Source organism: Tinamus guttatus, unplaced genomic scaffold (assembly GCF_059628265.1).
Source record: "Tinamus guttatus ecotype Peru unplaced genomic scaffold, ASM5962826v1 Tinamus_guttatus_pri_ptg000480l, whole genome shotgun sequence".
NCBI lineage: Eukaryota > Metazoa > Chordata > Aves > Tinamiformes > Tinamidae > Tinamus > Tinamus guttatus.
The window spans coordinates 715,556-740,179 of NW_028289014.1; the positions used below are offsets into that span (position 1 = coordinate 715,556).

Genomic DNA, 24,624 nt, shown 5'->3' on the forward strand with positions numbered 1-24,624 from the left:
AGTGCTATACCTGCTTTTCCTGTAAACTGCAGAAAACTCCTTGTGCTGCTTCAGAAAGAGTAATGGCTAAGGACAGCCAGCAACAAAACAAGATTCTCATTAGAGAACGAACCAAAATGACAAAGCTTTTTCTTAAATGCCATCTGCACAGTCAGGTCAGTAGCAACACAGCTCCTGCAGCCACGGATAAAAGCTAGAACTTTCACTGTCCTCTGAACCATGGATATATTTTCCTCCAGAGGCTAATAACAAAAAGAAAAACAAATAGACCCAGACTGCCTTGCATACCTCCTGGGTGGCCTGCTATCTGATACACAGCTGGCCCCACTACTTGGGTTCAGCGTAGAAAAACAAGACTCCTCTTTGCATCAGGGAGAGAATTCTTGCCACTCTTGGTGCCCACTTGGTACTTGCAGAAATCTGTGTATCTGTGTATTTGCAAAGCCACATAATAACTTCTAAAAGCTGTACACTTAGTCCTGCCTGGATGTAATAGAGGGAAACTACAGCTTGCCTTTCAAAGGCTGCTTCAGTGAATTCTGATGAGCTGGACTGTTTTAAGAAGTATAAAAAGCTCATCATATGTAAAATTTAAAACAAAACTGTAGGGAAAAAAATCTTACTGAAGAGATGAGTTTGCTGGCTTAATGGAAGTTAGACTTGGAAAAGGTGTATTTCATGAATCCTTTTCTGAGGATTGATGGAAACGTTCTGTTCCACACCTTCTAAATCAAGACCAGGGCAATTTTAGAAGCTGAGGCACAGATATGTATAAAACCAATGAAATAGGGAGATGCAACATCAGAGGACAGCACTACAGCCTTTCAGGCAATAATGCATGACCAGAGATCAAACTCTAATCCCGTCCTTACTGCTCCTAAGGTGTGTGTAAAGTCAAGAGCCTTCTCATATATCTGCCCTCGTGTAAAATTGGAATCAAACGAACATGTCAGTGCTGCAATATGGCTCTTATACTTGATATGACTCTCTAGATCCATTTATTTAAAGGGAAAGCTCCTGTCTTTTTTTTTTTTTTCCTCAAAACTCCCACCCAGTACAGTCAGCATTTCATAAAGAGCCAGTTGTGAAGAAAAAATATTTCATTATTTACTTTAAAAAATAGAGTCTGCTTTTACTGAAGATTTGTTCCAGGGTGCATATCATGGGGTGACAAATGCTTTTGTCTTCTGCTCCAAGTAACAAACAATATTATTCTTAAGAAAGAAAAATCTCAACAGTATATCAAACCAAGAATACCCTGCACACCCAGCATATATCACAGGATGAACTGTTGTCTGTAACTGCCAGCTACAGCTCAGTTACAAGTAAGGCCAAAGGTCCAACCCAATTGCATACAAACACCAGCTAGGGCTGGATGAGCACGGTAATGGCCATAAAAGAACGGGACAAGTCGTTAAAGAGGATGCTAAAGTGCTAAAGAAATCTTGAGAAAGAAAGATGGTGGAAGTGTCCAGTACAAGGAAACATGTAAATAGCAGAAAATTGAAATACACACAATATTTCTTCGAAGTGACACTGCTTACTGCACACAAATAGGATACTGATGAGTTATTCCCTAGATTACCTGGTAGCCCTCAGTCTTCTTCTGGCACCACTTCAACAGAGCATTCCTCTTCGAACCACCATACTCCCGGGCCAGGGCTGCCAGCGGGTCCTTTCTTTCCACACTAATCCAGAGAAGGACAGGGAAGATGATGATTAACATGCTCAGAGTCTCTCTTTTCTTTCCCAGTTTGCAAATCATTTCCTCATGACAATAGGCTGGCAACACAGAGCCTAAATGGAAGCCTAACTGTGATAGCTTTCAGAGTATACATTCGATATTTGTATCCAGATGAGACATATCATTTGGTATCACTGCATACACACGGCTACAAAAATGTGTATATGGGTATTTGAGAACATGTCTCCCAGATGAGATGTTTTAACCCAGCATTTCTGCTATTACTTTAACCAGCTGAAAAATTGCTGACTGTAGGTTATATTGTGGTTATTATAACCTGAATTTTGATATTTTGTCCTGACATAGCTCTGGCAGCCTGCTGACTCAGAAGACAACTCTCTGATCAGGAAGGCACAGGGCAGAGTAGCCAGTAGTGCCTCCTCTAGCAACAGGGCTCCGCTAGACTGCAACGTTATCCCCATGTCAGGTAATGCTAGCAAGCTTTCCAGCAGGCTGTTCTGCCCAGCCAGCTGGGCTGGTACCTGAGTTTGCTTGGGGGTTTCAAGCTGCTGGGGGTGGAAGCAAGCATTCTGCTGCTGAAGGCCATGGGGGGTTTGCTCAGGGACTCCAGGGAGGGGCTTTTGCGGAGGTAATGGTCTGGCTTCAGCTCTTCGTTTCTGCCCTTCAGAAGGTCTGTGGGAATAAAAAAAAATGTCAGTTTGCAGTCTGCGGAATTTGATTAATCGCTGTCCTGCCACCCAGCACACAATATGTAGTCTGTTGTTTTGATTCTAAACAAATGTACTCATTTGTTCATTAAACACACATGGGGCTGGGAAACCTTGAGCAGATTAGAAGTGATCATAACAAGGAATGGCTTTGATGATTTCAACAGTACAGACTGCCTGGTTTCCTGTGATTGATACTCCTGCTGGGGGGTAGGGGCCTCAGGTGAATGGGGGGAAATACCAAAATTTACAGTCTTAAAGGTTCAAAAGCTGATCCCCAAACATCTTCACCAGATGACCAACCAGCCCTGGTATAATAATTTTTTTTCCTGCTCTTAGTAGAATTGTAACAAGATTCTTACCTCTTGAATACAACTCAGCTCAGTAAAAGGTATTTACTCACTTGATGCTTGACATCCTATCTAACATAACATTGGGAAGCTGCAATACATTCTTAGCAGCTGCATTTGTATTTTTATGTTATATATACATGCATATGTGTGTATGCATATACATATATATATATGTAGAAACGCCTGTGTTTCTACATACACACACACACATAAATAAATCAACAGAATGATCAACATTGGGTTCCGTTAATACTAAATCTTCAAAGAGAGAACAAAGACATCAGGGAAATCAAATTCTCTCTCCTTACAAGTCAGTCCTGAGTTAGAATGGTGAATAACACGGGGAAAGTTGGCTGCTGCTTTTCTGCAGACAAATCCATCCTCCTCCCCAGCAATGTAACATTTGGGTCATATTAAAGACCTCAGAGGACCCTGCTGTGACGTTAGTCAGATGGAAACAGCCAGAAGATTATTATGGAGACTACTTCATTCTGAATTTCCTTGGGGATACTTTTTAATTCAGTGTTGTTTATATAGGACTTGCAACAACTGCCTTCTAGGATTATTCAGATTGGAACCAGAGCTATTGCAACTTTATAGTAAGCCTTTGCTGAGGATTACTGGAACTAAATCAAACACAGGTACTGTAGATATGGGAACTTGTTAGATAAGGGACCATAAATTGTTACCATACAATGGCTAATAAAATATCTATGAATTTCAGTGGATTTTCACAGAACTGTTGTCCACAGGTCAATAACAGTAAACACCCATGGCCTGAAGTCAGATATTTATTACCAGGGAGGAGCATTACATTACATTGTTGACTGACTACTTCATTATACAGAAGATTGGTAGAGATTAAAATGCTCCTCTGTACTGTTTAAGATCAGAGTACATGTTCATGCAAGACATCTTCTGGAAGCCAGTAGACAGAAATAGGTAAATGCTATTTGTTCCTTTGACAACTTCTGCTTTCTTGGCATTTACTCTTGCAGAAGGCAGGAGCACAGGCAGGATGCTGTTATTTGCTTATGCCGGCATCCACCCTGTAACCTTCTTTGCTGGTTCGGATCCTGTATCTTTTCACCTTTGAATGTTGAAAGTGGAATCTTAGTAGATTACCTAAAGAGTCTAAAAATGAAGCCATGTTCTAATTTCTATCTTCTGCTAGCAAGCTAATGTAGAAAATTCGTTCTACCACTGAAGCAGCTATGAATGATTTTCTGACGCTTCCTGCTGTTTCAGTGAGGTTTGGCTACAAGAATATAATATTCTTCTGGCCTTAAAATGGGTAATCTATTGTTATTAGCTTTGATTCCAATGCAACAGTGATATTCAGGACTAGATAATCAAAACAAATGCCTCTAGAGAGAAGAGAAAAGCAGCACTGGTAGAAAAGAATATTATATGACATGAGAATAAAAGCAAAGCGTGAAATAAAAATAAATACATCTCTTCAGAACTCTTAGAACAAACTATACCAAGCCCAAATCTGACTGCTCCTAAAACAGTTGCATCTGCATCTGAAATGTTTGATGTATTTCAAATGGAGCCTAATTTAAAAACAAACAAATCCCCAAAAGACAGTACACTGGATTTGTTCCAAATACATACATGTTGGGCAAAATCCAGTCCTCTCTAGTTCCACTGCACGGATTAGAGAGGTGCCATGGATAATTTGGGATAAATAAAGAGGGTGAGTTTGTGTTGGCAAGGCAGAGCATATCCGTTCTTCCTTTTTTTTTTTTTTTCCCCTCCCTAAGGCCATGATAAAGATGGGAATGGAAGCAACATAAAAGTAGTACGGTCTCTAAAATAGAGGCTTGAAAGACACTGTTTTCATGCTTCCTTTGACCATACATGAAGGGGAAAAATGGCCCAGACGGGATCAACATATAAAGCTTTTAAACATGCTTTTGCTGGCAAGAGAGGAAATATTTGAGTATCTACTGCAATTTACCTGCAAGAGGAAGGTCTGAAAGATCTGTGTGTCTGGCAACTCCTTTACTGGCTGTTTTTCCATTATTATAAACAGAATGTCTCTGTTAAACAAATGCACAAAAACAATGAAGAAATATTAGCCACCATGTTTAAATGGGCAAGCAAAAAGAAGAGATGCTTCTGCTACCATAAAGCAGAGGGATACATGAAGCTTTCTGCAAGGTATTAGCTTGTACAAAGAGCTGCCTAAATGGTTGTGAAAAACCAAAAGGACAGGGAAAATATTCTTAGTTGGCAATACATTGCTTCTTAAACTATTCACATTTTTATTTGCAGATTTTTCTTGCCAAACATGATGTAGTGTCATAAACCCAAAGCACGAAGATTTGTTCCTAGCACTGCCTCTGTCCCCAGCATCCTGAATCAGACCAGCACGATTCTTGTCTCTGCAGCCCCTGTGCCAGCTTTCAGCGGGCAAATACCCGCTCAGGCAGGCAGTAATAGAAGGTTCCCAGACATCTGCTTAATCCTATTCTTTAAACTTCCTCTGCTGATTCTCTGAAGGAAATGTGCTCACACGCTTGCTAAGTTCTCTTTCAGAGTCACCCCTTTCCTCAGGACACTCCCCTAAAGCTTAGCTTTTCAACTAGTTTTTCCCCAGATTCAGAGGGAAATTTTTTGATATAACTCTAGTAGCTTCCCCTTTGAACCTACTTAGGACAAAGTGGGTCATAATTTTTAGCAAATATCCTAGTTGGATTAGACTGGAAAAATACCTCAAGCTGCTTCATATATGTATATAAATAAAATCAGCAGCACTGAGAGATTAAAAAAACAAGCTCTTCAATTTCCTGAGAAATGACTGCAGACAAGGCAGGGACGAGCAGCACTGTCACCATATACATGGTCTTTTATAGCAATGAATGAACCAGTTATAGCTTGTGATAGGACACTACTTTTTTGTGAATGCATTTACGTTACCTGCTAGTATTCAAACAGTATGCCAGTGCTAATTTTATTTTGCATAACATACAACCAAAGTTGAGCATCAGGGCTTAGTCTTAACAGATAAGGGAAAAAAATCTGCTCTTCCTGAGAAGGTAAAAAAACAATACCAACAATATCAAAGCTTATCTGATTTGAATTTAGTGGCATCATTTAATAGTTGTGAGGCTAACTGTTTTTTTAATGGATAACTATGTTATTCTTTTACACAGGTAAGTCTCAGTAAAAGGAATATTGTTTCAAATAGTCGCTAAGGTTACTCAGCAGAGATTCATGAAGGCTTTGGTTGCATCCAGAACATCTAAACACATACTTAGAAGAGTATCTGGTTCATTCGCTTTTCTGATCAACAGCAATTAAAGCTCAAAACTGTATTCCAAAGAGTTTATATCCGTCCACTGAGAGCCCCAGGTTGAAGACAAGGGCAAACTCACTTTGATCCTTTTTGTTAGAACCATCACGTTTGATGTTCCACAGCAAACAAACAGAGGGGTTTCCCCTTCCCCTTGTCTACACGTGTGTGTTGGCTGCGTCATGCTGCAGCGAACGCTGCATCTCCCCATGTCATCTCTGCAATGACAGAAAGAACTCCTTGTACCTGCATGGGGGAAACAGCAGCCGCTGGGGCTGTCCTCACGGGAATGCCACTGAGAGGGCTCCTAGGGACCTTGTGAACTGGGATATTCTGTCCAGTGCCACCTGTAGGGGAAAATCATGAAAACATTTGTATTTCACACAACCTTTCTCACTCATGTTGGAACAGCAATCACTAACAAGGTAACACTCCACAAAATTATTTACGCATCAGGCAGTGACAGAAAACATCCATTAAGCAGCAAGAGGTGGCACAAAATGACAAAAATTAACTGCTCGCTGCTACATGAAAGGTGGCTTTTTTTTTACTACAAAGTGCAGGGTTCAAATACCTGGGCATCCTAAGTCAAACGACTTGATGAGTGACTTCACGGTGGCTGCCGACTCGGCCGGCGTGGGCGACGCTCTGCTGATGCAGACTCCGTGCCAGCGGTTGGCTGCGTCGGCTTCTAGGGATTCTCCCTCTTCGGCTGCCAGCCTGCGATGCAGAAACCAAATCAGTCAGTGGCAACAGGAATCACAAGCAAAGTTTAAAGGTATGTATATAAAATATGTAGTAAAACAAGCCCAACAATAATGCCTATAATACGGACCCTCTCATTATTATAATGTTCATGTTCTCTTTCTGGAGTGCCTGACAAACATGAAGTCCTTGAGTCTCAGAAACTTTCCTGTGTTGTTAATCATATCATCTCCAATCTATTCCCTGGGCTCACAGAGGATTCAGGGTTATTGTGGACAGAAGCAGTTTTGAAGATGATTTGTTAGTAATCATGGATAATTACCTTAACACAAACTTTCAGGGTAGCACTGGGGCTAAGGGGCTAATGCAATCCTCGGTGTATAAACAGGAAAATAACCAAAGGGAAAGAGATATTATTTTACCCTCTGTCATTTAACTGACATGACCACTACTGCAGTAATTGTTACCAGCTAAAATATTACAGTTAAAACAAAATAATAAATTGGACAGGGTTCAGAAAAACCATGAAAATCAAATCAGAAAATATGTTTTATAATGAAAGACTTTGAAAACAACTTTTGAAGCTAATCAACAAGAAAGTATGCTGAGCAAATAAATCCTCAATCACAGCCCGTAAGCAGGGAAATAAAACTGATAACGAATGTTTCATCCAAGCATACAGAGGAATAATAAAGTTTAATGGCTAGAGGAGAGATGGACAAATTCAAAATAGAAATAAGGCCTCCATTTTGACAGTACCACTAAGTCACTCCATTGACTGAAAATATTTAAGTCAAGGTTAGATGCTGGACTTGCAGAAATCTGTACAAGAAAGCCCACAGCAATGCACTTATCTAGCATACCCGTATGATGCTCCAAGTCATACACTTTATGGATCTGTCTGGCTTTGCATAGAGCTGGTTCTGTACTTACCTTGTAGCTCACAGGGTAGACTTTGAGCAGAATTATCTAGCTTTAGCTTAGGAAAGCTGCAATTAGATAACAAAGTCTAGTCACCTAAAAGGAGAATCTTGGTTACATCGTTTTTCTGAAGTGCGTGATGACCAACAGGTCCTGGGCACCATCCCTTTCCCCTGTGTCGAAGCACAGTAGACACCAAGAGCTATGTGAACAGGAAATCAGCAATAATTTCACAAGAGGGCTGCAGGACCCCATAAAGAAGTGCCTATAAGGCTGAACAATTTCTACTGAGCTAAAAATAGAAGTCAGAGTCTTTTTTTCCTCCTTTTTCCTTCCTTTGGGAAACTGTGCCTATAAAATCCAAGGGACTAAAGGGTGTCCATGAATAAGAATGAGTGACTCATGCTTCTATTTTTGGCAGGGCTTAAGGAGGTGCTGTCTTTAAACAGACATGGGCTATTTCTTTGCTAATTCATTCTCACTCCTTGTGTGCCAGGGGAGCCTGCTGAGGCAGATGGCTAGAAAAAAAAAGTCATTTCATTTCTATTCCCCATTTAAACAAATGAGGAGGACAGGCAGCCTGGATGAGATTCACTGAGCTCTGAGGGAGCCAGTGTTTTCTTGACTAACGTTAATGACTACCCTTCATTTTTTCCTTTATAGTTTCAAAAACATAAACAACAAATCAACAGGCAACAGCATCTGCACTTTATTTACAAGAAAACATAACAGCTAAAGGAGTCCTGCTTCTACTGAAGTATGGGGGAGGAATAGATTTCCGCCCCAGGATGCTAAGCTATTCAATAAAATCTATTTTGCTTTCAATAATTAAATTCACCGTTATGCAAGAGCTCTGTCTATTTAGGTAGGGAGAATACGAATGACATTTTTGAAACATTATCGGAGTATAAAAAGAATAATAAATGCCCGTAGGCAAAGTAGAACCCCTCGAGAATCACGCAAGCCAAAGGCGTGTTCCAGAAAGCCACCACATTCCCAGGACAGTGGAAGCTGTTTTAGATTTTATTTGGAGAGGAAGAAACTATACCAAGTGGTAACACACTGTAAAGAACAGGCGGCTGTCACTGCGATAGCTCCCGTGCTCAACTAACCTACAAGCCAGGATTTACCTCCAAGAGGGCTCAGATCTGTCAGACTAGTCACCTCAGGCAGCCTTTGATTGCAGAAGGATGCAAACATGTGAAACAGAGCAACTACGCCAGCCCCCATGCCACACCGCTGAAAAGTCTGAGAAATCAAATCCTGTCCTGCTGTCTTGTACCACGTAATTGTGGAGATTCAAGCACTGGAGCTGCTAACGGCTCCAGGCTTGTTAGGTGCTTCCTGTAGTGCTAGTCTGTGTATTAGTATTAGGCTCATGATGCATTTTGAAGCAACCTTCTAGATTAAACGTAATCATTTCAAAAAATACAGACATCTCATACTGCAAATCTCAGCATGAGAGCTATGCAGAATGGTGCTGAGACTTAACTTGCTTCAACCAACGCCCGGGCCACCTAGCAATGCAGAGTTACAAAAGTCAGTGCATAATTCTCATTTTTTAAGAGAAAAGTCTGCACAATAAGGTGAAGGTATACATGCATACATAAGTGTGTTTTAAAAAACAAAAAGCAGCAGAAGAGCACAACTTGCATTCAATTCAGGACAGCATTGGAGAACTTGACTTAGAAAAATTAATGACAAGCCATTATTTCCAACCAAAAATGACTCCTACACTACGGAATTAATTTAGCTTAGCAGAGCTCAGGCCCTGATACCAAGAGGATGGAGTTGAGAAAAAACTGTCATCTATGGCTGTCTTCTTTCCTTGAAACAAGGATGAATGGCTCACATAACAGAGCTAAAAGCTGCAAGTGCAGCTGGCTCAAGTGGAGCAGCTCCAGGAGAAAGCAGAGCACTTTAGCACAAAGAAATTCAAACGTGCAGAACCTCTACACACAACCACTGCCCAGTTTCATTCATCAGCGCACCCACCTTTTCTTTAACAGCAAGGTTGGGATTATGCAGATAACAGAGAACCAACAACGTGCAAACCTTTCTGTGTTTAAAGTAAGGATTTTGGTAACAGCAGCCTTCCTGTGCTCAGAAATTTCTGAATTGCTCTGATGATCTCGTAACTACAAGTGCCCTAAGACACCAGAACCACATTTTCAGAATTACTCTACAATATCATCTTCGACACAGTTCCTACCATTGTAGTTGTGAACACTCCTGAACTCCAAAGGACACAAATAAGAGAAACACAGCTGCTGATGCACGGACAGAAGGGAGGCCGAGAACAGGCAGCAGACAATTCCAGACACTTACACATTTATTTGGCACTTCAGTATATATTTCTTAAAACATAAAAATCAACATTCAACAGCTGCCAGCATGGAAAAGAAAGGCAAAACAAGGGTGCATATGTGTGTACACTCCTGTAGCATGGCACAAAGGAGAAGGTCACGTCAAAGCCACGACAGCTCTCACAGCTCTCTAGCTCAGCCTGCTCCGAGACCAGGTCCCTGCTAGGTCGTTACATCCAGGAGCAAAAGGTGGGAACCCCACAGCAATGAAAGGAAGTTCCAGTCCTAAAATGCATCCCGACGGTCTCCTGCTGGAGATGGCAACTTCTTAGCTTGTCTTCAGCATCCAAGTAAAGCTCTCTCCAGGCGTCTCCAGTTGCAAAGCTGAACACAAGGAGATTCTCCCTGATTATATATTTCACCTGAGTCTGGGATATGAGAACTGCTCCTTCTGAGAGGATATTTATTAGGGGCTTGATATATTCACTTCCCTTCCATCTGAACTCTCCACCAGCAATTCTCTGAGCCAGGACAAAAGCTCCCATGGGGATGGATGTTCTCTGCCGATAGCAGAGCAGGACGCGGAGCTCGTGCATCCCGCGTTCCCTGCCGCGCGCTGGGCCGGACACGCCACCCGGCGGCAGCGCAGCAGCAAATCCCAGCACCGGGAAAGCCGCGGGATGAACCCCCTCGGGTTGACAGTCGGTTTTCCTGGAGGATTCCAGCAACCAAATTTCCACGTGCAACTCGTCCAGCTGCAAATTCAGGGATGCCTTGAGTTTGTGTGTGCAGGTATACATACAGACCTGTATGCATATGGATATTTGGACACACACATAGAGATTTATGAATATAGCATTATATGGAGAACATATGTGTATGTGCATTAAAGTTTACAAAGCAGACATACACATTCAGTTTCCTTTTTGTTTAAACTTAAAATTACATGTCCGAATTTCTGTTTCAGGGAAAATACCCCATCACTCCAAAAAGAAACATCAATTATTTCAGTCTCAAAAATCTCTGTGATGACTTCCCATGGCTTAGTTGATTCAAAATGAATTCAGAACTTTTTCCGCCTCAAGGAGTCTTCGGAAGAGGGAAGCCTTCTGAAACAGAGACACGGGCTCCTGCCCACGGGGAGAAGATGGACCTGAGCAGCATTCACACTTTGCGACACACTTCACTTTTGCAGAGCGATAATCAACTGGAGGTGCTCTCTCCAACTGAAACTTCCCTTTTCAATGGCAATTGAAGGCATGTCCTGAAGCCTGGCTTTGCTTCCACCCAGGGCTGTGTTAGCTGGTAGAGATGAGGCACCTAGAGAGACAGACACAACAGAAGTTGTAAGGAGCAACCTGATGCCCACTCTGAGGTACAGCCCTCAGTATTTTACAGCTAATCAACCCATCATCACTACTTACAGACAAAAAGGAAACTGCTGCTGGTGGTGCTAGGGCAGTCTGGAAGGAATGCCTTATCACTCTGGGGCTTCATGGGCAAAACAATACAAAATACAAGAAAATCTGTTGTTTGGATAGGAAGAAATTATGTAAGGAGAGACAGGGAATCAATTTCCAAGGACAAGGGTGGCAGTGGTCCTGGCTTTCCTCTCATCAATCAGTATTATTGAAATTAGGTCTATGAACCTGCCCAGGGAACTAGAATTTCTCTGCCTCTGTCAGAGTTTCTGTTTCAAAGTCCTGACACCAAAGTTGGTTGGAATAAATTACATTTAATACCAAAAACCCTAAGGAGTGACTAAATACAGTGAAGAAGCAATTCATCAAAATTCATAGAATTCATCAGATCTTGTTCTGACATTCTAGTTTGCTCGTTTTAAGCGTGAGCAGAATGAGCTGATCAGACCTCTGTAAGACAGAACAGCTGCAAAAGACAAGCACAAATAAGCAGCACATCAGCACATACAGACTGACAGCAGGTTTTAATACACGTAGAGTACAGGCTTAATTCAGGAGAAAAAGCACATAACACAGGCCATGCTGTGGCATTTGAGACTTTAGGAGGAAAAACAGAAACAAATTAGTGGGTTACATTACAATCCTCCTTTTGAAGATTTGATTAGATTTTTTCATTATTCTAGGAAATGATTCCTTTAATTTTGGATACAATTTCTCTGTCTTCCGAGCACTACTCCCAGCCCAACTGCCTTCCCTCCAAGTTCTTGGTCCATGACATTTAATGTTGCATTCCCACTGCATATGCAGCAAGACACAGGGCAGCAAAATCTCTGAGAACTTGGAAACACATTCTAAGAAAGACCTTCAAGCTTTATGGCTGCAGAATATTATAATGTTAAAATAGGTTTGGAAGTGTGTGTATGAAGCCAAAGAGGGTCATTTTTATTCAGGGTCCTTCTTGCAATAATTTTCCTTTGCATTGTAGAGCCAAAAATACTTTATTTTTTTTCCTCCCTCCCTTTTTCACCACTTAGATATCTAGAAAAACAGCTAGGAAAAATAGTTGATTTCCAAGGTGAAATTTCTGAGGGTGGGGATACCAGATCAAAGGGCAATTCAGGAGTTCAGCTATCCCAACCTCCTGCTCGAAGGGTCAGCTACTCGGTTAGAGCAGTTTATTCTGGGTTTTACACCATCTGGTCATTAAAAACTTCAAGGATGATGACTGCCTAACCTCAAAACTCATCACCTCTGAAGAGGCAGTTACACAGCAATGTATTTTAAGTTTTTTCATTTTATTGCAGAGAAGTAGCATTAATTGGGATGTAAAATATCATGAAAGGCTGTCCAAAACATGTGAGTTAATCAATTTGTTTCAATCAGTACTAATTTGGGACAAATGAAAATCCTCTCCTCTTTATTCCATTTCTCTCTTGATGCTGGTCCAACCTCCCCCCAACACTCTTAGTCATAGAATTAGACATTTAATCTGTGTTAAAGATGCCTTTGGGAGGCTCTTACCTTCATTCAGATGAACTCTGATGACCTCATCTGGACATTTTCTGCAAGTTCTTTGGTTGTTCCTGAACCAAAAGTGACTTTTTGTCTGATTAGAAGACTGTAACGGTGAAATCAAACTTGGAGGCAGGAACTCAGGCAGCCACAGGCAAACATTATAATGGCAGGATGTCGTAGGAGATAAATTGGCTTCAAGATCAATTTATGAGGTGGAGTCAAATGACCCTCAAGAGATGGCTGAGATTTTGCCTAAAAAAATCTTTGAATAGCAAACTATTGGAAAGTATATTTTCCAATCCGAGCTTTGAAACTGGACAAGGAAACTTTCAAAGACTGTCAGATATTCAGCTGAGTGCACAGCTGCTCAGCATAAGCAAATACAAGGAATACTTTAAAGGTTGTGTTAAGGTATCACACTAGAAACATTTCCACTGGTGCTGAGCAGGCATTAAAAGTCACCCATGTGGCAGGATGTGATTGTGAGCAGCAGCGCTGTGAACACTGACTAAAGCCACGATGAGGATCTCCCCAGGACTCTCCAGGTAGGTGCTGGGGAGAAGAGTGGCCTCAGGAATGCACAAATAACTGGGAGGGTAAAACTGGCTCTCAGCAGTGGCTTTGGGAACTCCAGGAATGTTTTATAAAAGGTCAGCAGAGTTTTAAAATTTCATTGCTGAGCTGTTGATCACTAGGTTATTTAAGCAATGACTTACATAGGCTTCATTATCCTCTCCATGCCAATGATGAGTTTTTTTCTAAACAGTCTCTGCAAAGACACTGTGACACACACAGTCAAATCTGTTGTATCTAAATTGACAGATGCAAAATTTGAGCTCAGCACCTGTCTTTGAAGAATATTCTATGTTGCCCACTGCAGATGATATTTTTGCCTTCTGATCCAATGTAATATTCCAAGCAAACTAGACAGATAGTCAAACAAAAAAGACAGACATATATCCAAACATATGCAAAAGAGGGAGAGGGACAAATCCCCAAACTGTCTAATTAAATGCATGTCAGAATAGGTCCTTCTGGAGCTATGTATACACAATTCTGGGGATCTAACTTCAAAAGCAATTTTATGTCAAAGAGCTGAAAGTGAAACCATGTTCCTTACACAAGGAAGATAAACATCCCAGCTTGCAAATTAACAGATTATCTTCTATTCAGTTTAAGTAAATTAAACACATTTGTCTTCAGGTTAAAAAACAAAGGAATAAAGAGGGAAATTACTCTGCTCAAAAGCCCTCTCATCTTTTTACTCTTATTTATTGTATAGCTTCCATGGAATCTCTAGGCTGGAAAACTGTAAGAAAATACAAGGAACATAAGCTGGACTGTTATTCCTCCTGTAGGGAATAACAAGATTCACCATTTTTCTGTCATTGTTCTATCATTTGGAACAATCTAGAGTAGCAAAGCTAACTTGGCATGTATTTTTGGTAAACAGCTTCATTGTGTTCTTTTATCTTTCTTCATTCACCTTGTACAAATTTTCATTTCTGCAGCCCCAGCACACCCTGGGTCAATGCAATAAAAGAGCAGAAGGCTACTTCCTTTATAAATTCATTTTCATTTCATATAGTTTAGTATGACAAGTGGTTTGACTTTTAGAATGAAACAGGCTACATAAAAGCTCAGGCACCGCACAGAAGATGAATTGTAAAAGCATATGTATTGTTTCCAACTTCAGTTGCATCAGTCACTTTTGCTCTTACCATGTTTCCATGGAGGGAAACCCCACACACAGTGCTCACAATACTGGGGCACATCTTTAGCTCCCAGGATCCCAGACTCCAGTGTCATATTTACTATTCCCCCCTCCAACTACAGCAAACGTTTTGCAGATGAGTTTGCTGTGTTACTAAGTCACTTCTGCACTAACTTTTAGCTCAGACCATGTTCAAACCATTTAACATGGCTAATCACACAGTAAATTTCAGATTATTGACAGAACATACCGGGTGAGAAATCCTAGTACTCGCACTGATCATTCAATCAACAAGTATCAGATCTGCAGAATAAGTAAGTCCAGCTAGTTCTCATTATATAGTTCTTGTTCTCCTTTCAGATTAAGTAGTTCCCTTCTGGATGTCCCATTAAAAATACAGAGCCAAACAGACTTTTCACAGATGGTTCAATACAGCCGCACAGAGATTGGAATACAGCGTAAGGAACAAAGCTATGAGGGTTATTGGCAACTGTTATTAAATAATTAATATCCGATTAGAACTTTCATGGCCTACTTGGCAGAACTAGATCACTAAAAAGAAAAAGAACAGAAACATCTTAGAATAAAACACAGCAACGCCTGTCAGAAGAGTTAAAACCAGACGATATGCACATTCAAGCCAACGAGTAGTTACTGACAAAACACTGCGTGCGTGTTAGCAGTCACAGGGATGAAACCTTGGTCCTTGCAAGTAACCAACCTGTTACCGCCCTTCACTTCGTCCAGTTCCTTCTGCAGTCTGGCACTCTTCTCCTCTTCTTCCTGAAGTTTCCTCTTCACCACACGCAGCTCCTGCTGGGCTTCACACTTAATATCATTGGCCACAACCACTGCAGTCTGCAGATCAGCTTGGAAACGTCTCCACTCTTCTGTGTCTTCCTAGAAAGAGCAATAAGAACCCAAAGGTGCTTGCTGTTAAACACTCTCACTGGAGCTGAGCGTGTTACCAGTTATTGATCACCCTTTCAGACTTCACAAGAGCCAAAGAGTGAACCAAAATTCATGGTTAGGCTGAGGCCAAGCTAGATACTTGCCCCTTCATACAGTTTTGACAAGATTGCCAAGCAAGAAACTGATGCTAAGCAACCCTCTCAACTATCCTGCAATACAAAAAGCACAATCAGCATTCCTCCTACACCCGAATGAGCACATTCAGACTTGTGATACCATTGGAAACACTGTCACTGAAAAGAGGAAAGAGCTCATTGCTCTTAATGTTTCATAAAGCAGCTACGGCCTTTCAAAAGTAGCAGAAATTCACAGGGAAAAAAGCAAAAGTAATTTTCAAAGGATGTACTATTTTCTCTTCAGGCAAAGTATCAGTTACAAGTGAATGAAGAGAACAAAGAATAAAAAGATGCAGAAAGCACTCTTTACCGTTGTGCTAGAAAAATATAGCTCTTCTCTCAAGTCCAATAAAAGTATAGCTTTGTCATGGAGTCAGAGACTTACCTTCATTTGCTTAGTCAGAGCCTTTAGCTGCCTTTCTGTATCTTGTTTTTGTTCTTCCAGCTTCATTGCTCTACCTGGGAACAGTCAAAAAGGGAAGAGAGTATTAAACACATAGGAGCAAGACTGCAAAGTGAAAATATGAAGGAAAAGCACCTACTTGGTTTGGCGTCTAGTAATGACACCGACAGATTAAATTGAATTTAAGATACTCTGTCAATGAATCAAGAATTGAATGAATCACCATTCATTCATTAATTTATTACTCAAAACATCCTTAAAATTCACACTTCACAGGATCACATGTGCAGGATCACACAAGCAGTACACATTGCCGTGGAGTGCTGCATGCAGCAGCGATAAGCAAAATGTGCAGCTCATTCCACCAGATGGCAGCTCCCCTTCCACTAACAAAAGCAGACCCACATTTCCAGTTCTTACTAGTGCTTTTCCTCCAAAAGCTCTTGACAAAGGCAATAATTGCACTTTCCAGAATGGGTGATACATCTTTCACTAAAAATGAGACTTGGAGACTGTTTCTAGCATTATTTCTATAGCACTAACTGCTCTAATAGTGATTTATGCACATGAACAGAAAGGACTGGCCAAGATAGGAGTAATTCCGAAGTAAGGCCCTTTCCACACATCCCAAGACATGCCTTTTCCTCCCTGTTGCAGCCATAGCTGAGCTTCCAGAAAAGTTCAATTTTTTTTTTCAATTCCACTTACTCTCTAGGTCACTGATGAGCTGGTTATTGTGCAGTTTTATAGCACGATGCTGTTCCACCTGGTCTTCCAACTCAAAAATCGTCTCCTTCAGGTTTTTTATATCTGCTTCATTCTCTGATGTTTTTTCCTGCAACTTCTGGCTAGTTCTGCTCAGTTGTTCAGCCTGCCGGTCACACATGTCCTTCAGTTGACCACACTCATTCTCAGCCTGGAAGGGAGGAAAGAAAGCAGCAAATCTGCCTTTGGTTCTTAACAGGCATCACCCATTAGAGATTTTACTGGGCATCCCATGGTCTTAAGAACTGATCCTGTGCTCCAGGGAGTTTCAGTGCTAACAACAGTTTCAGGAAACATGCAGGAGCTACGAATGTCAGTATTCTTTTCTGGCCGTAAAGATAGTACAAGATGTTGGAAAGGAAATGAAGGCCTCCTTTATAAAGTTCCTAATACCAAAACAGCCTCTGCAGGAGATGAACAGAGGAACGATATTCCTCAAAGGCTCCAAATCCATCCTTGTACCACAGTTTGAGAATTATATCACTGCCTTAGGGCCAAAGATGATCAATTTGTCCACATTAACAATTTTGCTGCTTTTACCACACACATTTCCAAAGGATTCTCAAAACATATGTGGTAGAACTAGCTACTGCAGACGAGTATTTTCTGAATATAGGACATCTGGAATTACTGAAGGGGAATATGGTGCTCTGCAGTTTGCTGGCTCAGGCCCAGCGATCAATGCTTCCAGGGCTGGAGGAGATCTCGGAGCAAGCAGGAGTTATGGAAAAGCAAGGCGTATGTTGCCAATTCAGTGAGCAGCACTGGCACAGCCTGACTGAAGGGCAGCCTTACAGAAGCCTGTGGTCTTGCTTGGGTGTCACAAATAGCCAGTGATGCAAAACAGCTTAATTCAAGAGAGAGGAAGAGCAAAAAAAGGAAATCTGTGGTTTCAAAAACAAGCAATAAAAGTTTGTTGCTGAGGCCGAGCACTCAGCAGTTTTTCATTTAGTCTTCATAAAGCGCAGCTATGCAAGCACTCCAAAGCACTAGGGAGCTTCCTCTACTAACTCCATTTGCTGTGGTCACCTATTCAAGCAGAAAGGACATCTGGTTTTCCTAAATTACTCAAATCATGGAGGTGTTTTTTGGCAATGCTCTCTTCCTCTGCAACAAGCCAATTTTACAATTCATCCCATGATCCCCTCTCCATCCAGGAAATGCTGCACGCAGCGACTACCACTAACTGCAGCAGTGGGACTTTAATTGCTGGATTGTGCTATATTAACACTTTTTCTATGAAACCCCACATTACAGCTCTCTTCTGAACACCCGGATTAGACAGAAAGTAGAACCATTAATACACAAGACTGCTGGGAGCAAAGCCACAAGCAACCAAGTCAGGCAGCAGAAAAACTGCTCTAAAACAATTCATTTCCTTTGTCATTACTTTGCCTACCCCAAAACAGAATCCTAAATTCCAATTTTGTAAAAGTATTTTAGTTTTACTGGAACTATCTCATTTGGGGTTTGATTCTACAGCATTAGTGAGCTCCCAATAAATATCATCTTCTATGGGCATTAGCTTATGCCCTTGGGTTCCCATGCTCAATGATATCGATACTTCACTACTTATTAATCTGTGGTCACAATTTACCCAGGATGTAATACTTGCTGCTGACTACTCATGTGCTTTGCTCTCACTTGATTACAAAGTGACTTTCACGAATATCTATTCTATCTATATTTCTCTATATTTATCAGAGTGAACTTTTATTAATCTGTTCTCTTGTTCCAATTTTGGTGAATTCATTTCCATTCATTGTAATGTTAAATTTTGCAGAAGGAATTAGAGGAAGCAAAGTTTTCAGTTTATAAACACAACCATGCTAGAAGTTATTCCTCGAAAAATATCATCCAAGACTAATTAATGCAATGGAAATTCTGGATATTTTCAATTACTCAGAACAAAGACCAACATTGGGGATTTTTCTGTGGAAGAACAAGTAAACAGTGTTATATTTTACAGCTGTTCTTGCTTTACCTTAGACAGGAGACCCTGAACATGCTTCAGTTCACTGTTTGCCTTCAGCAGTTCTTGTTTAAGCTCTGTACAAGATACTTCTAACTGATCCTTCTCTGCATGGGCTACTTTCAACATCTCTTGCACCTCAGAGCTGTCAGCAGTACATCCCATTGCACTGATCTCCGCAGCCTTTTGTTTCTCGCTTTCTAACTGAGTTTTGAGTGAGCCATTCTCAATTTTTAGGCCTTCTAAGGCAATCTTACAGTCCTCTAGTTTTTTTGCCGCTGCGTTGTTGCTCTGCTGTTCCACTTCTAGAAGTTTAACCAACTTCTCATTTTCTTCTCTCAGGCCTTTAATCATCTGCTGGGCATCTTGGTGCTCCCTTTCTAGGCTCCGTAGGCTGCTGGTTAACTGTTGCTGGATGTTGAGCAATTTCTCTCTTTCAAACTGTGCTTTTTCAAGAACTTCTGTGCATTTCTGTTCCAGTTCAAGCACTTTCCCTTCTTGGGCTTTACTTTCTTCATTCTTGGATCTCTCTTGGAGGACAGTCATTAGCTTTTCAATTTCTTGACTCAGCTGTTCTGCTCTATCTCGGTGTTGACGAAAGGAAGTCTCCAGGAGTGCTTTTTCTTCCACTAACTTCTCGTTTTCTGCTGTCAGCTCCTGCACCATTTGCTGTTGGTCTGACAGCTCCTGCAAAGTGGCTTGCAATTCTTCTGCTGTGCTATGGTGGTTCTCCTCCATTTTTTGTATTCTCTCTGTAAGAGACGCCACAGAAAGGTCACTAATATTGTTTGGAGAACTTCCTGTAGTGGAGCACCTAGAACCTTTGAAGTTGTTGCTATTGGAGGATGTTGGCCTAGAAGGTATATCTGCTATATGTTCAAAATCAGATGCATCAGGTGACAAGGAAGCTTTAGTTACATCACTGCTGGAGGAACCTGAATTACGCAGAGTGCCCCCATTCACATGCTGTCTCACGTGCTCATCTGTTTCACCCTTCAAGGCATTTTTGGATGGGCTTCCAAAACTAGATTCTTGGGTGGTTGGAGTCGGGAGGCTGCTGTCGCCTCCAGTGCTTGTTGTTGTGTCTGAGAGAGGAGAGTTCTCCAGGTAAAGCAACTTCTCTTTCAAAGCTCGGTTTTCCTCTCCCAGGCTAGCAAGCTCTTTTTGAAAAGTCCTGTTTTTTTCCTGAAGAGTTCGTATTAATGGATCTATATCAACAGGTGATAATGTTTCTGAGTTTTGCTCTGACGCACCCATACCTTCTGGGTTATGTGACCCTTTCTCTTTGCATTTCTTCAATTCACACCGGAGTTTGGTAATTTCCGAGTCTTTTGTCTTTGCCTCTGCCAGGAGTTCTTTAACCTGAGACTCCAAAACAGCTTTGTCACCAATTTCATTCTCTTGCTTGGACTTGGTAGTGGGACGTACGTGCTTGGTAGGAGTGGGTGTACCAGAAGAGGTTGGGCTAGGCTGAGTTTTCCTAGAGTTGGTTTGACCACGTAACACAGCTCTCTCTCTGGAGACAGATGATGATATTTCCCGAGGCCCTGGAATCCCCGTGCGCTTTGCGGTTGAAATTGTTCCTTGAAGAGAAACAGATGAAGCAAATTTAGGTTTTCTTTTCATGAAGAAAATAAATTACATGACATAAAGGATAGAGAACTCTTCCCAACACCTGAATGTTTTAATAGGTTCAGTCATGACTGACAGTGTGGATCCACATTTCAGCAAGGCTTGAATTCTTTGTATTTCCTCCTCTCCTCCTGCCTGCACCTCCCCGAAACAACGGTCTGCTTAACTGCTTCTCAGTGTAGCACTATAAGGTGTAGATTCTGCAATACATGAACTGCAAGCTCCAATACCAGCATGATACTTATCTCACTAAAAAAAAAAAAAAAAACAACTTTACGCTACCTTGTGGAACTCAGAATATAAACCTGTTAATTTCTACAAGACAGTTCAATAACTTAAGAAAAGATACTAGCTTTGATTGTAGAAATGAGTATTTCATCACACACAAAACTAATATATGTACACTTGGTCAATTTATGCAGTCTAGAACTGGGAGAGAAAAAAAAAAAAAAAATCAGGTTTGGAGTGAAAACACCCAATGAAAACACCCTGCCTGGTGTGACCACACAAACAGGGTGCACCAGGTGGCTGGGGGAGCTGGGATCCTGGAATCAATTTAGTCTCCCCAAATTTCAAGGCTCTCTTTGCCGATGCACCCATGCAACATGCAAAGAAAATCAAAGAACAGAAAGGGGGAGCAGCCTCGCACATTGTAACCGTGACCTGCCCAGTGAGCAGCTTCATTTTCCACACGCTGACGACGCTCGGGGCAGTTGTGCCACGGCGGTAGTGCCGGGCGCTGACGGGTTAAGGTCACCGAGGCCCCGTTTGCTCAGCATCTCTTTTGAATGCCCGAGGTTTATAAAGCCCACACAAACAGGAGCCCCTCCTCCCCTCGGCCACACAAACCCGCTCGGCACCATCCACCCGGAGACAAAGAGCAGCTGAAGAAAAGCCCGTGTGCGCAGAGGGAGCACAAGCGCCTCTGTGCCGGCAGGGGCACGATAAGGCCGGAGACAAAGGCCGCAGTGTTGGAGGCAGCGGGACGGGCTGCGGGCGCGCGGCCCACGCCGCTCCCCACGGCCATGTGCAGCTGGAGGCCCCGTGCATCCCGGCACTGCGGCTCCGGAGCGCTGCCTCCGAGCGCTGCGGGTCCTGGTGCCGCCTGGCACCCGGTGGCTCCTTTCACCTGTGGTGTCTGAGGAACCTGCGATCGCTGCTGTCCTATTCCTTAGCCCGCGGGCTCCCAACCCTCGAGACCTGCCGCCTGCAAACTGTCTCTGTGAGGAGTTCAAGGGAAGATCAAAGCTTTTAATGTCTACGCAGCTAATGCCAGAGGATGAATGGGAAGAGGGAATCACATGGACTGGGATGTGGTGTTTCCAGAAGAGAAATACCAGCTCGGCGCAGCTCCTGCCTGCAGAGGCGCTGAGGCACAGCCAGGAATTCCCACTGCCCAGGAGCAAGGGCCTGGTCTGAACGTGCATGCAGTGACATTAGTGTCCAGAGCAGCTCGGTGGACACCTCCCGTTGGCAGCACTCGCATGAGCTATACTCACAGCACACACTTAAGAAGCAAAATATATATTACAGATTTACTTTGACAGAGCCTAAGGGGGAGACTTAAAGCCTTCTGTTATGTTCTGCAGTTTTATTCAGTCTGAAAGGTTTTTCCTACTGTTACAATGAAATTTTACGACAAAGCAAGTGCTCCAAATTACTCAGCAGTTTTTTGCAATGCCCAAACTAAGGCAACAGCAGGACTGCACCTGTGGTCAGCACAGGACTGGGCAGAGTCGCAGCAAGAGTGGTAAAGGTGCTACTGCTCGCTGGCCCAGACTGCCTGGTGCTGGGAGGAAACACCTCTTCCTGCGGCAAACAGCAGTTCTGGTACAATACCCATGTGCTTTTAGTCACCATATGACAGGTCTGACAAGAGGATCACACATAGTGGAAGACGTAAAGACAGCTATTAAGCATATTTAATTGGGATTATTTGTACTTCACCAGCCTGCCAGTTCGTGCAGTTCTGGGCTCCACAGTACAAGAGGGATGTGGAGCTGCTGGAGAGAGTCCAGCGCAGGGCTACAAGGATGATCAGGGGCCTGGAACATCTGCCCTATGAGGAGAGGCTGAGGGAGCTGGGCCTGTTCAGCCTGGAGAAGAGAAGGCTGAGAGGGGATCTAATCAGTGTATATAAATACCTCAAGGGAGGGAGTGCAGAGGACGGGGATGGTCTCTTTTCAGTGGTGGCCACTGATAGGACTAGAGGAAATGGCCGGAAACTGAAACATCAAAAATTCCATAGGAACTTAAGGAAAAATTTCTTAACAGTGAGGGTGACAGAGCACTGGAACAGGCTGCCCAGAGAGGTTGTGGAGTCTCCTTCTCTGGAGATCTTCAAAACCCGCTTGGATGCAGTCCTGCGCCACGTGCTTTAGGTGTCCCTGCGTATGCAGGGGGGTTGGACTAGATGATCTCTAGAGGTCCCTTCCAACCCTAAGCATTCTATGATTCTATGTGCAGACTCCCAATTTACTCAACCTGTGCCATATGTTAAGACAATGCTCTGCTGATTTGTTCTGTCAGAAATCACAGCGCATTTGCTACCCATCAAGCACCATTAACCAAACTGTTTTTTTCATGATGTGTGTTTAGGTATTTTCCTGTCTACGTCCTCCAAAATAAAGTGCCATGCAATACTAAAAAGCTAAAGAGAGAACACACAGAAAAGAAATAATTCTTAGAGCATATGCATGTTAATTACAAAGTAGCAAACCACCATGCAAGAATGTGCACTAGAAGAAAGTCTTTCATGGGCAACTCCCTCCTTGAACGCCCTTGAAATGGAGCCGTGCAGCCGGCGCCAATGGAACGGCCGGTCCCACAGCCCGGGGCACGTCCTGTGCAGCGCCCGAGTGCAGGGCTGGGTGGGCACCCTGGTGAGCTGATGGGCTCTGCACCCCGTGCAGCTTGGGGTCGAAGGGAGACCCCGCCACCACCTCCTTGTCAGGCCTCAAGCACTTGTCAAACTCAGTGAGAACTGCTTTTTAATTCCTGCCATACTATTCCAGTGCAAGGAATCAAACTTTAGCTTTTAATTTTACCAGTGCTTTTAATTTCCACAGTGCTCTAAAATTAACAGTTACTTAGCTTGAAAATCCTTTGATTTGAGACAATAGACAATTGTTAACTTTAGTTGACGTGATAGGGAAGTAGAGAGAAATGAAATGCCTTACCCAAGGTCACATAGCAAGGCAGAAAGGACTAGGACCCAGGAGCTCCTGGCTCCCGGCCTGCTGTGCAGTTTTATTGTTTCCAACACTTTCTGCCAGGGGATATTCACTGCCTTTCAGCTGGTGTCAGAAACAAAGGAGGACTTTAATGAGATAAAAGTCAACCCCTCATGATGATCTTTAGCCATTTTAATCCCAATCTCAGCATGGCTACAATGTTTTCCTAGATGGAAAGCTCAGGATTAATCTTCACTTTTTCCACATAAAGCCTCTGATCTATATTTGATCTAAGCTCAACACCTGTCATATCAGTTCCCACAGGGGTGTCCACTGCAGCTAGAAGGGAATGGACTCTGGAATGGTGAAAATAATTCCCTCACCCCACAGCGGGGCATGCAGAGAGGGTGTTCAGAAGGCAAATCCATGTAGGATGGCTGCTGCAATTACAGCGCTAAGAGGGCAGGGGAAAATTCATCTCAAAAACACATTTCAGTCATGTAAGAGTAAAACATCACGGCAGACACATCTTAGGTGTGTTTGTTTTGAACAAGGGATATGTTACTTGATTTGCAAGGGTAGCATAAATGAAATAACACTATTCTCAGCGTGCTATAACGTTCAAGTCATTATAGGCTTCAAAGGCAAACTGTTGCCTGCAGGTAAGTTTGTCCTGTAATGACTATCAGCTGCTCTGGGAGGACTCTCAAATCTCCTTCACCCCAGCTTCTGCATTGGGGACACAGAGCTATTTCACTGCTCTTTGCCTCTCTGCCACCCCTCCCACCTCAGAATGGTTCTGAAGGGGTTAAAGAAACAAAAATGGTGATAACAGCAAGAGCAACTTAAGGACTAATTCACACCCCAAGAGAGAAGTCTGTGCCTCTTCCTTTTTTTGGAATCTTGTTCCCATAGACTACAATATTTTCCTATTCTTTCCCTT

General features: G+C 42.5%; 1 protein-coding gene across 1 annotated transcript in view; it reads right to left on the bottom strand.

Moving 5' to 3' along the window:
• The window catches only part of SPECC1 (sperm antigen with calponin homology and coiled-coil domains 1), an 80,806-nt gene that overhangs the window by 17,236 nt on the left and 38,946 nt on the right, over positions 1 to 24,624 (bottom strand). The window contains exons 4-12 of the mRNA XM_088533096.1: positions 18,889 to 20,459; positions 16,848 to 17,055; positions 16,122 to 16,195; positions 15,370 to 15,548; positions 6,641 to 6,786; positions 6,313 to 6,413; positions 4,729 to 4,810; positions 2,227 to 2,377; positions 1,586 to 1,688 (exon numbers count right to left, since the gene is read on the bottom strand). Coding sequence (XP_088389222.1) covers positions 1,586 to 1,688; positions 2,227 to 2,377; positions 4,729 to 4,810; positions 6,313 to 6,413; positions 6,641 to 6,786; positions 15,370 to 15,548; positions 16,122 to 16,195; positions 16,848 to 17,055; positions 18,889 to 20,459 — 2,615 coding nt within the window. The remainder of the gene's footprint in view (positions 1 to 1,585; positions 1,689 to 2,226; positions 2,378 to 4,728; positions 4,811 to 6,312; positions 6,414 to 6,640; positions 6,787 to 15,369; positions 15,549 to 16,121; positions 16,196 to 16,847; positions 17,056 to 18,888; positions 20,460 to 24,624) is intronic.